Here is a 12,926-nt window from a genome sequence, read left to right as displayed (position 1 = left end):
AGAAGGACGTTGACAGGGAGTGATACAGTACTGTATATTGCTGGATGGAAGGCCACTGTGGGCAAGATGAAAGGATAATTGAAAAATCTCCTTGAGTTTTGAGTGTCCATTTCATTGTATAAAGACTTAACATTTTAAAGTCCGTTTCCTCCCAATAACGCCTGCAATTTTAGTACAAATGTCTATACAAAACAATTGAATAAATATGAACATAAAACCTAGCGTAAGCCGCCGAGTCACTTATCACAGACACCGGGCAACAGTCTGGCCCGTCGGATCAGCTAGAACCTCCCCCACCCCTCTTTCTCCGAGTTTTATCCAAACAGTTAGAGCGCAGTGGCTGGCTCATTGAACCAAACATTTCCCGTGCTGGGCCATGAGGTCCATACCAAACAAACGGGCCTCTGTGCATCACAAAAGAGCAGCCTGGCCACACCTCCATGTGCGAGATCTAGAGGATGTGGGCTCTTACATTCCCGTGAGTGACAGAAAAGTGCATGACAACGACCAAAACTACGCGAAGTCATCCATTCGCGGAATGGGAGTAGAACATTAACTACGGTGCTGGTTAAATGCTATAACAGCTGCGTTTTGCGACTTGGTTGAGCCACATTAGAGAGGGGCGGACTTGGACGTTTGTCAGTTCAAACGACGGCAACGAAAAGGGAGTGTGTGTGTTTGTCTAATACACACTCAAGACGTTACTGACCAGATGGAGAAAAAGAAGGGTAACGCTGGTATTTGGAAACTTTCCCCTGCAATACAAGTTTGGGATAATTAACCTGCACGCGTGCTTCTAACGGACTTTTCCAATGAAAGTTGTTCGCGTAGAAATAACTAGCAATAAGACGTGGCTGCAGGCGTGAATGTTGCACTGTACAGCCAATGGATTTCATTTTAGTTTTTAATGTCCTTATCAGTATATGTCGTGTACAGTTATTTCGTTTTGCAACAAAGGACCTTTAAGAGCAATTATTCTACTTAAGTTATATAGGCAAGATTTCATTATTATGCTTGATTTTCCATTTGTCTTTATTATTATTATTTTTTTTTTATTTCATACCTTGTTACAGTTACATGCGTTTGTCTGTAGAAGCTTGATGCATACAGATCACGGGACTGGGTGGAGGAAAAGGAACTGTGGCCTATCGTTTTGCATGCTTCGCGGTTGTGGTTGTGTTTTTTTTTTAATTATGCGAAGGCCTATAAAACTGCTCTTGTAAGCAATGTTTCAGACAGTTACAGAATTAAAAGACAGTGACAGATTATGTTGTAACATTATTGTTATGATTTTGAAAATGCGTTTACATTTAAAAGTTAAAATTTCTCACCATAATCTGTTATGACCCACACCCTTGATCAGAGTTAGACTTTAACTGGTGGTTTAATGTTTGAGTCGCTTTTCAAAATTGACTTTGTGATAGTAGGTGATTGTGGAGGTGACATTCTCAGAATGGAATGTAGAAGTTACAGTTTGAAAACAAAAGTGTGACACTTCCTGCCCAAAGCCCCCTTCAATGAAGCCTGCTTATCATTTCAGTGTGTTCAGGTGGATAAATATTGATAGTTATTTTTCATGCCTTTATTCTGACAATCTATATATCTGTGCAGCAGTTCAACTCTGCCATAGTTAAGTGATTTACGTGTTTTTTTCTTTATTTTCTAATCTTTTTTGTTTGATTTTGCAAAATGCAAACTTGATCAAGAGTGTATAGTGTGCTTGACCCCTGAATCACAATATACATGTCTCTTGATAACGTCATGCTGTGTTTGAAATATCTATCTTCTCTGGTCACCAATAACTTCTGATTCTGAATCTTTGTCTATTAGATTACTCATCAGAGGAACAGGGAGGGGACAAGAAAAGAAAGTCACCGGTAAGATGGCACTCTTTTAGAATACTGTTTTTATATACAATATAGTACAATAACATGACTGTGTTCAATTAAATACATATCCTGACCAATGTGAGCTCATGCCATCTAAGAGAGCTCATGTACAGATCACGCTCAGTATGTTTACCATGGCATACACAAAATGCATGATAATTAATGAATTACAGCACACAATGGTGTTTTAGTTAGAATCATTGTTTTCAGTAGAAACAGAGCCAGATATTTGACAGGCCTGTGTTTTTAATTCTCACTACTTCTGGAATATCATAGTGGACACATGTCTGAAAGATGGACTTTCTGCTCCTAGGGATTTGCATCTCTCCCCTTTGCTCCTTTTTCATTGGGGGTTGAAGTGCAGCATCCTGTGGTGTACAAGGCCCATCTGTTGTCACATGACTACCATTAGTTTTTAAAGGCAATTAAACCAGTAGAGAAAGGGGGTGTAGGAACTCAAACTCCACTGAAGTGCTGGTCATTTGGGGTTGTAAAAAAAATCTTGCACGCTCTTAAACACTTATATAGGATATGAATGCAGATCATTATGTAAGAGGTTAGCCAAATTATGGCTAGTCTGTTTGTCTGTTTGGTGTTTGGGTCCGTCGGCAGTGCAGAATCATTCACTGTCTGACTCCTGACTGCCTTTGCTGTTTCATTCAGACAATATGCGGGACCAACTACCCAGTCAGCATCGCTTTTATTGTGGTCAACGAGTTCTGCGAGCGCTTCTCCTACTATGGAATGAAAGGTAATGGGCTGGAGACAGGGCTTTAAGTCGTCACTAGATTCCCCTGTCTTCCTATTTATTGTTGTTGTATTGTTTGTTATCTTTGCCCAATGCTATGCCTCTTTTATTGTCTAGAATAGCGCTATATAAAAATAAATTATTATTATTGTTATAGATTCCCCTGAGTGCAGTCAAACTATTTCACTGACTAATGTGAGGAGGTGTGAGCCAGCGAGTTCCTTAAGGCACTGAGGCTTCTGTCTGGGAGACAGTCTGCTCTGTTGGAGCCTCCTTTAAGAGGACTTGTGACAATGTGGCAATGAGATGTCTCCGCCATATCACTGATACACTGCCTCTCTGTTTGCACATGTAAACCTGAGAACATTTTCAATGCCAAGTTTCCATCACAGGCCATTAAAACTTTCTGTCTTATTTCATCTTGCCTCCTGTTGTCCTCACTCGTGTTGTGCATCTTTCTGTGTGTTTGTCCCGCCCGTCCCTACATGTAGCGGTGTTGACCCTATATTTCATACAATACCTGAAATGGGACAAGGATCTCTCCACAGCCGTGTACCATGCCTTCAGCAGTCTGTGCTACTTCACCCCTGTCCTGGGTGCCCTCATTGCTGACTCATGGCTGGGGAAGTTCAAGTGAGTCGAGACCTTACCACCCTTCCTCTCAGGCTTTCACAACATTGTCTTCGTGTTTGCTTTTTCATCTCATCTCAAGAGACAAGAGGTAATGTTTGTGTGTGTGTGTATGCGTGTGTGTGTCATTCACAGGACTATCATTTACCTCTCTATAGTGTATGTCATTGGCCATGTGGTCAAGTCTGTAGGGGCCATTCCAGATGTTGGGGACAACACCGTGCACATGTAAGTGAAATGACATTGAGATAAATGTGTGTGTGTGTGTGAATATGTACTTGTGTATGTGTGTGTTTGTTCTATAGAGGTCTTGCAAAAAAGCTGGTGCAGCTGAGCTGAATCAATGTGGTGTGAACTGAAGCTGAATTCTGTTTAATATATCCATGACTCACTCTTGTGTGAGACGTGTTAGTATCAGGCTGGTAATACTGTTGTTGTTTGTTTGTCCTTGGCTTGTCCTCGCGTTCTAGAGTGCTGTCCATGGTTGGACTGATCCTCATTGCCTTTGGCACAGGAGGAATCAAGCCCTGTGTGGCTGCCTTTGGAGGAGACCAGTTTGAAGAGGAGCATGTAAGACATGGATGAAAACATTGTCTCCCCATGAAGCCTACAAGAGCATTCTCCTGTCATTTTAGCTCACATCAGGCTCATTCTCTTCTCATTTTAACTCACATCAGGCTCATTCTCTTCTCATTTTAACTCACATCAGGCTCATCTCTTGTCATTTTAGCTCCCATCAGGCTGATTCTGATGCATGGCCCCCTCCCCAGCACAGAAATCATTAGTCACTTCTCTAGCTTGGATGGAATAACCCACACGTCATGCAGTTAACTGGATCAGGCTATTCTTTGGAAAAAGGCTCTATTTCTGTTGTGAGTGTGGCAGCTTTCACTGTATCAGTGGGTGGTACTTATTGTTACTCCTCTTTCCCTCAGACAGACGAGAGGAGAAAGTTCTTCTCCATCTTCTACATGTCCATCAACGCCGGGAGTGTCCTGTCGACCGTCATCACCCCCATACTTAGAAGTCAGTCTGCTGCACACGGCCCAACTTTCTGTCATCATTTCATCAGATTATCCACAGACTGTATTTAGGATAATGATGTCAGCCAGGAGCAATGCACCATTACAGCATGTCAGATATTCTTGCAACAGGCCATTCTTGCTGTCTCTTTAGTTACTTCCTGGATTGTCATCACATCATTTTTACTAACTGGTTATCTCTTTCTCTGGTTGTCTTGGTGATGGAAAAGCTTGATGTTAGCGTGCTTTTTGCTTTGCTGCTTTGCAGGTGATGTCCAGTGTTTTGGTAGTGACTGCTATGCCCTTGCCTTTGGAGTTCCTGCGGTTTTAATGATCATTGCTCTGGGTGAGTATCAGACACACACACACACACACACACACACACACACACACACGCACACGCACACGCACACGCACACGCACACGCACACGCACACACATACACACACACACACACACACACACAAATACACACACACACACACACACACACACACACACACACACACACACACACACACACATAGACACACACACACACACACACATAGACACACACTCAGTCAGGTGTAGAGAAAAAAGAGAGTGTGTCTGCATTTAGATTGTTAATGAAGCCACCCTGTTCTTTGATGCATTAGACAGCACTGGCTGTGCATGTATGACTGTCTCGTTCAGTGAGCTGGGGGGAAAACATGGTGTGTTTGGATAGCGCATGCTTGGGCTGAGCAAGGCCAGTGAGCCATGAAGCCCCTATGGATGAAGGGACCCCATCAGCATAAAACACAGCGAGTGCGCTCAGGACTTAGGGCTGCCTTAGAGCTGCCAGTCAAAACAGCCCAGCCACAAAACATTTGCTCTGCCTTTCTAAAAACATGATGGAATCAGCGCGTCTGATAGGCCGTTGCATAATAAATTAGGATGTCTGGAAACGTAAACTATGTGGCCTTATTTTTTATCTTCCTGTCTATCAGACTTCTCCCAAGGTGATGTCTGTTTTTTTAGCAGTCCAAGAGCAATCCTCGCTGAGTGTCTGAGTACATTACAGAGTGTTAAGCTACAGTGTTATGAAGTTACATCATTTCTCCAATTGCAGTTGTGTTCATCGCTGGCAGTGGGCTTTACAAGAACAGTCCACCAGAAGGGAATGTTCTGCTCCAAGTGTGCAAATGCATTGGAGTGAGTATCCTCATCAAGACCATGCTCCTCACTTACTTTAAAATATATATTATTCATGTCATTATTCCAAGTTGGATCTGCAATACAACTATACCAGATCTCCACCAGCATGATATGTGAATTCATCACGTGGCTTGTGAACATACAGCTGACTGGAGAGTCCTCTGTTGTAGTGTGCCATTCGTAACTGGGGGAGAAGCTCCAAACATCAACCCAAGAGGGAGCACTGGCTGGACTGGGCAGAGGAAAAGTACCCGGTAATTCCAACAGATCCTTTCACCCTAATGACCTTAACGAACGCTGGTTCTCATTATCTGTGCCAATTCACAGGGAAGTACGAAAGCACATCTACAACATTAGCCAGTAATTGCAGAGTGCATTAAGGAACCCAGAATGGCCTGTAGTGTCAGTGGATGAAGCTACTACAGGGTCTATATGTAATATAAATACTGGAGTTCTCCATTCATCATGTCTGTGTGTGAACAGAAACGCCTCATCTCAGAGATCAAGATGGTGCTGAGGGTATTGGTGCTCTACATCCCCCTGCCCATGTTCTGGGCACTGTTTGACCAGCAGGTAAGATACTAGCAATCTTCAGCAATCTTTTATAGAATAGGCCTGTCAATAGAGTTGTGGAGAAACATGAAAAGTGTGCTGCTCAGTTAAATTAAGGATGTCAATGAAATATAATAAGATATACACAAGTTCTGCAACAGATGAAGTGACAGTAAGGAAGTGATAGCACAAGAAAATCACTGACCTGTACACGCAAATAAAAGTTGCTGTTGAAAAGAACGGCCAGAGGGACAAAATGCACCGTGAGAAAGACCAACAAATTGGAAAGGCAAAGTGCAGAGACCCTTTGTTTGACTCCAGATCTGCAAACTAAAAGGCCAAACCATATGCGTGTAGGGGAAAGGAGAAGTGTTTTATTAGGCATCTAATCAAGTGTATGATGAGCTAAGGGCCAGTGCCAGCCTAATGGAGGCTGTTGACTGGAAATGACTGGTAATGGCCATAGAGAGGCCTGGTTCCTGAGCACAGCTGGCGAGGAATAACATTCCCTCTCCCTCTCCCTCTCTCTCTCTCTCTCTCTCTCTCTCTCCCTCTCCTTCTCCCCCCCCCCCCCCCCCCCCCCTCTCTCTCTCTCTCTCTCTCCCTCTCCATCTCCCTGTCCCTGTCCCTCTCCCTCTCCTCCAGGGATCCCGCTGGACACTACAATCCACTCGCATGAACATGGACTTTGTGAGTTCTGTTTGTTTGTTTGTTTTTCAGGATTATGTAAACATTTTGTTTTTTATCAATGGTTACCCCACTGTACATGAGTGGAACAGTGTTCTGTGTTAAGGGCTGATTTATGGTATTGTTTGTGCGTGTCCTGTACTCCTGTTGTGGTCATGTGAGATTTACACTCAGTACTGTGACTACTTGTGGGGACATTGCACTTTACTGTGAGGTTTTTATTGTTTCCTTGATAAACGTGTCTAAATGTAATGGATTAACATCAACCGTGACTGGCTATGAACCATCACTAGGCCTGTGATTGCAATTACAATGGAATAGGATGAATCCGTTGTTGGCGTCTGATACTAATGTAACCTGATAAGATTATGTGTAGAGATAAATGTCAAGATTAAATCTTTTATCACTAGCAATTTAACAGTACTTTGCTGATCGTGAATTTTATATTTTGTGTTTTATTACAGGGTGCATTTGTCTTGAAACCGGATCAAATGCAGGTAGAGATATTTTGCAATCTGTTTATCTCCTCATCTTTTTATCTCTTCCCCTCCCTTTTGTTATGCGCACAAACGTGCACACACACACACACACATACAGTATGCACACACACAACCACACACTCACTGTCACTCACTCACTCACTCATTTACACACTTTTTACACACTTTTATACTTATTTACTCAGATTTACTGCACATTGAAATTTCACTGACCTCAGCTAACCCATAAAATATGTTCAAAAACATTTGCTCTCACTGTGACTGGCCCTCATTTTACAACCTCTCTCACGTCTCCTTTTAGCAGTTCAAGCAATTTCATATGTGATTATGTTCCCTTCTCCCGTTGTAAAGATGCTGAATGCACTGCTGATTCTGGTATTCATCCCTATCTTCGACATGGGTGTGTACCCACTCATCGGCATGTGCAAGATCAAAGTCACGTGAGTCATCTTCTAACCTTGGATGTCAAGTTAACCCTAAAGCTTAAACAGTGAACATTTTATATGAAGCCCACATGGCAAAGGGGCCATGAGACAGAAATTACCTGAGTCATAGATAACATGCTCAGCTATGGTTGCTACCTTTCTACCAAAATTACACTGAATAATGAATGCAATTTCATGTATTTAGAATAAAATGATAACTGGGCTGTGAATGAACAAGTATCTCTTTTCCCTCTCTCTCTCTCTCTCTCTCTCTCTCTCTCTGTCACTCTCCCCCTCTCTCAGTCCTCTGAGGAAGATGGCCACTGGCATGATTTTTGCCGCCCTGGCCTTTGGAGCTGCCACTGTCGTAGAGCGCAGCGTCATTGTAAGCTGTTCTGCTGACGTTTTATCAGATTACATCTGGCCTCTTAGTGCGGGTTAGACTTTCTAGATGCTTATTATTGATGGATGACAATTGTTTAATCAGTTTCCCTGCTTTAGGAAACTGTGGTGGACCCCCCACCTGCAAGTACAAGTCTCCTTCAGGTCTTGAACTTGGCAGAGGCAGACATAAATTTGGATGTCCAGGGGCACACAGGCCTCTTTTCTCAGCCAATCAAATCCTATGAGGTATTGCATGGCCAATATTGACAGACATTTTTCTGCATTATGATGAGATATTTAGAGGTACAAAATATGTCTTTAAGACTAACTACACTAAGTTCATTATTTATTTGGTTAATTCTGTTGAATTTGACTTGTGATAAATGATCAAGGTATGTTTAAGATGGCCCTTGGGGATACACAATGCTGTATTAATAAACAGTGAATATGAGACTTCTTATCCTTCATGTAGTGGTTTCACACCCCTGGACCTTTTTGCTTCTCCCTTTAGGACCCTGTGGAGTACCAGAGACTTCAGCTTAATGGCTTTAAACAGGCTCTGACTGTCACACTGACTGTCAATGGGGGAAATCACCATTGCGTTAAAACCTTCACTGAAGAGGAGGCCTATACTCTTATCATAAACGATGATGCCTTAGGTGTCCACTGCACCCTGGTAAAACAACGAACACAGTAAAATACCAAATAACTACATTGCTATGTTTATCTTACAAAACTATAATGTTTTACTCTTGAAAATACTATTTGTCAAATATTCCTTGGAAAAGTTGTGCTAATGTGAAATTTGAGGCTGATTAGAAGGTTAGTTAGCAGAGCTTTTTATGTGAGGCGTTACATTTAAGACAGGTGGTTCCTGGAGACACCTGGGAAAGAGCAGACAGGCTACACACTGGCTATTAGATCATGTGGTTGGGGGTGTCAGTTTCTACTGAAGGTCTTCTCACTCGCTTGCTTCGCTTGTGTTCACTGATGCACAGGTAAAGGACAACATCCAGAAGTCTGAAAATGGTGAAGCACATCTGAGGTAAACGTACAGTACAGACTGCTTGCATGTATTTAGGAATAAGATAAGTGATTCACTAGCATAAGGGATTTCAGCAAACAGATTCACCCCTGACTTTTTTTATACCTGTATTTACTTCAGCTTTGACACAGAGTTGTCCAGTTGTGACTGTTATTCACTGGCCACATTGGTGCATGATTATTTCAGGTTCATCAACACCCTCCAGGAAGATTTCAACATAACTGTTGGAGCTAAACAATTCCACGTTCCAGTTGGGGTTGGGGTCTCAAATGGTGAATTTGTGGATAGAGAACTGTGAGTACAATTATGGATGGATTTCTCAACTTGTTGATTTTTTTTTTGTGCGTGTGTGTTTGTGTGTGTAGAAGATGAGAGCGGATATGAATGTTCCTCGTCTCAATATATAAACATGTTTTCTATCTTTCCATCTCATCTGACATTACAGTCACACCCAATGGTAGTTGCTGTTGCTAGTTCTTGATGTTCTTTACTTGCACAGCCAAGGCTCCCAAGCGTTGTGTGACCAATGTGATTTCACTGCATCACAGACAGGGGAAAAATTTAATTTCCACAACTCCCTCAAGGCAGGGGAGATCTTAACTCCAAGATATATAAAACCAGAGGCTGACCAGGTAAACGGGAAGTCATTTGAAACCTCAATTTTGTTCAAGCAACCAAGCGGCATGGCTTCAGATTTGTTAAAATTGATCTTGTTGCCAGATAAAGTACTAAACTCACTGAAAGTGGTCATAATAGCTGGAATAGATAAACTAGGAGACGTCACAAAGAGGAGGATGTCATCAGCATACAAGGCTATTTTATGCTCCCTGTCTCCCAACCACACCCCTTCACTTCTGCATGTAGCCAGATCATTTCCTCCAAGGGTTCCAACTTTTAGTTCATGCTATTCATTAAATACATGAGGAATCAGCTGAACTTCATACTTATTTGTGATCATCCATACCATCCATGTGTCTGCTATTTTAGACTCTCCCTCTTTTCTCCTCTGTGCTTGACAGGTACTCAAATGTAAAATGTGAAAACAGCTTAAGGAACCTTTCTTTAGACATTGGGCTTCTAGATTTTGGTGCCTCATACTCCGTCATTCTGAAAGGGGTAAGTAGCAGCTTAATGACAAAGTAGATGTGGGTGTAAATACATCTCTGCCCTTACTTCAGAACCTCAGCAGAGGAATTACACAATTACACAGCCATTTGCATTCCAGACAGGAAAATATAACTGAGCACAGCGCACTCACAATAACAGCTTACAGATTAACAGGTAGTCATTTGACCCGCTGTGTACCTTGATTGCAGACACTTAAGTCTCTTGTGGGTTCTTCTGGCCACGGCGTTGGTAGCACTCGAGCAACTGAGATGCAGAGGTTAAAAGCAGTCTCACAAATGCTGCCTGAATAAGGCTTTCCTGTAATGTGTTTTTCCCTTGGAGCAGGCAGTTGAAAAAAGATGCCTGTTCACCTCCACTCTGAGTAGCTGTAATGTTAAAGCTGTTTTTTGTAGGACATATGATGATTTTTGAGTGTGTACATCTATTTAGATGATTTCAGGCATTAACAGATAATTTTAGGAGCACTATGCTGGGAACATTTTAGTCACCTTTGGGTGACTGACTGGCAGAACAGCCTTTTGGATCTTTGTTGTCGTGTCTTACGTCAGAAATGTCAGATGTGTTGGTGCAGTCTCTGCTCTCCATCATGGATGTCAAAGTTTAGGTAGGTCCCTAGATACATCAAAACGAATGCACACACATTGTTCTGAAGGAGCGCTTAGTCGGCTTGGTTGCTTGGAAATTGTTAGTGCTAATGGAGCTCAGGAAGGGTCACTTTCAGTATTTCCAGGTCTCCTTTGCCGACCACACAACATGGTGTCACTGCACCGTTGTGTTTGGTGCTCGACTCCTGGAGCTTGAGCACGTGTCTTTAGGATAACAAGAGAGTCAGACAGGAAGCAAGCATGTTTGCTGCTAATACTCTTAGGAAGGAAACCATGGGAGTGTCAGACAGGTCGCAGATGAAACAAAAATCTGACAAGAGGTCTGATTAGGTAGTCGTAACGTCCCTAAACGGAGGCAAAACATAACTAATAACTAGTGGGGAACTAGCTTTGTTTGAGTTAATCTAACAGCGCTGCTCTTGCTCATTTAAGAATGTTGACGTCACAAAGCTGGAGGATGTGCGTGCCAACAACGTCCACATCGCATGGCAAGTCCCTCAGTATGTTCTTCTGACGGCAGGAGAGGTCATGTTCTCCATCACAGGCCTGGAGTTCTCCTATTCACAGGTGAGGTGCACCTTCAAACGATCTCTGCTTTTGAAAGTTCTCTTACAAAGTTTTTTTTTGTTTTTTGTCTTGAACCAGCACTCTAGAATTAGATACATGGTGTACTGTGTTCTCTTTCTTGATCTCTTTTCATCCACACTTTGAATATGTGGCACTCAAAATCAGACTGGTTATGAGCAAAGCAACGAGCAACAAGCAAAGTCTGCCATGCATGAACTAAAGCTACTTTATTAACATGGCAAAATCATTTAGCTAATTTAATACTATGAGCAAGATCCTAAGCTCAAACATGGGTCCATGTTTGCTCCACACACCACACAATAGCTTTAGTTCATGTGCACCAGACTTGCTTTGCTCATTGTCTATGAAATTAGGGCCTGTGGTCTGACTCCTGCTACTTTTCTACTTTGTCTTACCTATAGGCTCCAGCTAACATGAAGTCAGTACTTCAAGCTGGCTGGCTGATGACCGTGGCCTTTGGTAATGTGATTGTGCTGATCGTGGCAGAAGGAGCCGGCATGGAACAGGTACGATAATGTACTTTATAGGAAAACAAATTCACCCCACAACACAGTAAGAGTGTTATGTACACAAACCATTAGAGGGTTTATGAGTATAGTTAACTTTTTGTGTATCATGACCCTTTTCTTACGCTTGATATTTATAGTTTTATAATTGATGGCAAAGCTCAACAGACTGTGAGGTTAGGCAGAAAACTAAAACTACTTTTTACTGGCTCATAAATTTGAAAGGGAATGTATTATAAGGCAGATAAGGGATACCAGCGTTTGATCCTAGTCACACACTGATTGTCTGTATGTGTGCGTTGCACAGTGGATGGAGTTCCTTCTCTTTGCCGGCCTGCTTGTTGCCGTCTGCATCATCTTCTCCATCATGGCCCACTTCTACACCTACGTGGACCCAGACCACCTAGACAAGATGTACAAGGACGACACAGGGGAGGAAGCCGAAGACGACCTCCAAAAGAGCCACAAAGATGGCGTGTACATGCGCACCATTGGAGAAAGTGATGGAAAAAGTACCAAAATGTAGCACAGAAATTCTCTACAGTATTTTTTGTTTGTTTGTTTTATTCTGTACAGTTAAGATATGTTAAGCAAGGTTGGATTTGCTTCAGCACTTCATGTGACAGTTTGACAATACTACTTAAAAGCAGCTTCAGGTAACAGTCTGACAATACAATTTAAAAGCAGCTTCATTGTGATTCTCTGGCCTGTTTTTAAGGCTTAATATGGAACACTATGAAAGGACACTTATGTACCTTATAATTCCTGACAATTTCTGACATACATTATTATAACATATATGTTAGTCTATGATATACATGTAAAATAGAAAAAGTAGAATAGATGAAAAAGTATTAGTGCCTTGATTTTAAGTGACAGAATTTCACTTTCTTAAATTTTGTATAAGATCTGTGATATTTATGATAAATAGGATATGACCATGCAGCTGAAAACATGACAAAAAAGAGAAATGATGAACCTCTATACTGAGTATCTGCGAGGCAAGTAGGCTTAATGTAGCAACTAAATGAGAAGTCT

The 12,926-nt window shown here is 42.0% G+C and overlaps 1 protein-coding gene across 1 annotated transcript; it reads left to right on the top strand.

Moving 5' to 3' along the window:
* Positions 1-712: 712 nt before the first annotated feature.
* On the top strand, positions 713-12,414 carry slc15a2 (solute carrier family 15 member 2; the record flags this gene model as incomplete). Its single annotated transcript, XM_080838449.1, has 23 exons — positions 713-737; positions 1,831-1,877; positions 2,553-2,640; positions 3,129-3,270; positions 3,403-3,495; positions 3,738-3,837; positions 4,203-4,293; positions 4,558-4,635; positions 5,383-5,465; positions 5,639-5,722; positions 5,952-6,041; positions 6,666-6,710; positions 7,172-7,204; positions 7,559-7,647; positions 7,936-8,017; positions 8,134-8,262; positions 8,528-8,692; positions 9,015-9,061; positions 9,248-9,355; positions 10,081-10,177; positions 11,227-11,361; positions 11,784-11,888; positions 12,196-12,414. The coding sequence occupies 23 exons, from the start codon at positions 713-715 to the stop codon at positions 12,412-12,414; spliced, it is 2,175 nt and encodes a 724-aa protein (XP_080694575.1).
* Positions 12,415-12,926: the final 512 nt, after the last annotated feature.

The sequence above is a fragment of the Sprattus sprattus genome, assembly GCF_963457725.1.
Source record: "Sprattus sprattus genome assembly, chromosome: 5".
NCBI lineage: Eukaryota > Metazoa > Chordata > Actinopteri > Clupeiformes > Clupeidae > Sprattus > Sprattus sprattus.
The sequence above is the reverse complement of the archived record's forward strand: the minus strand, read 5'-3'. Positions and strand labels throughout refer to the sequence as shown.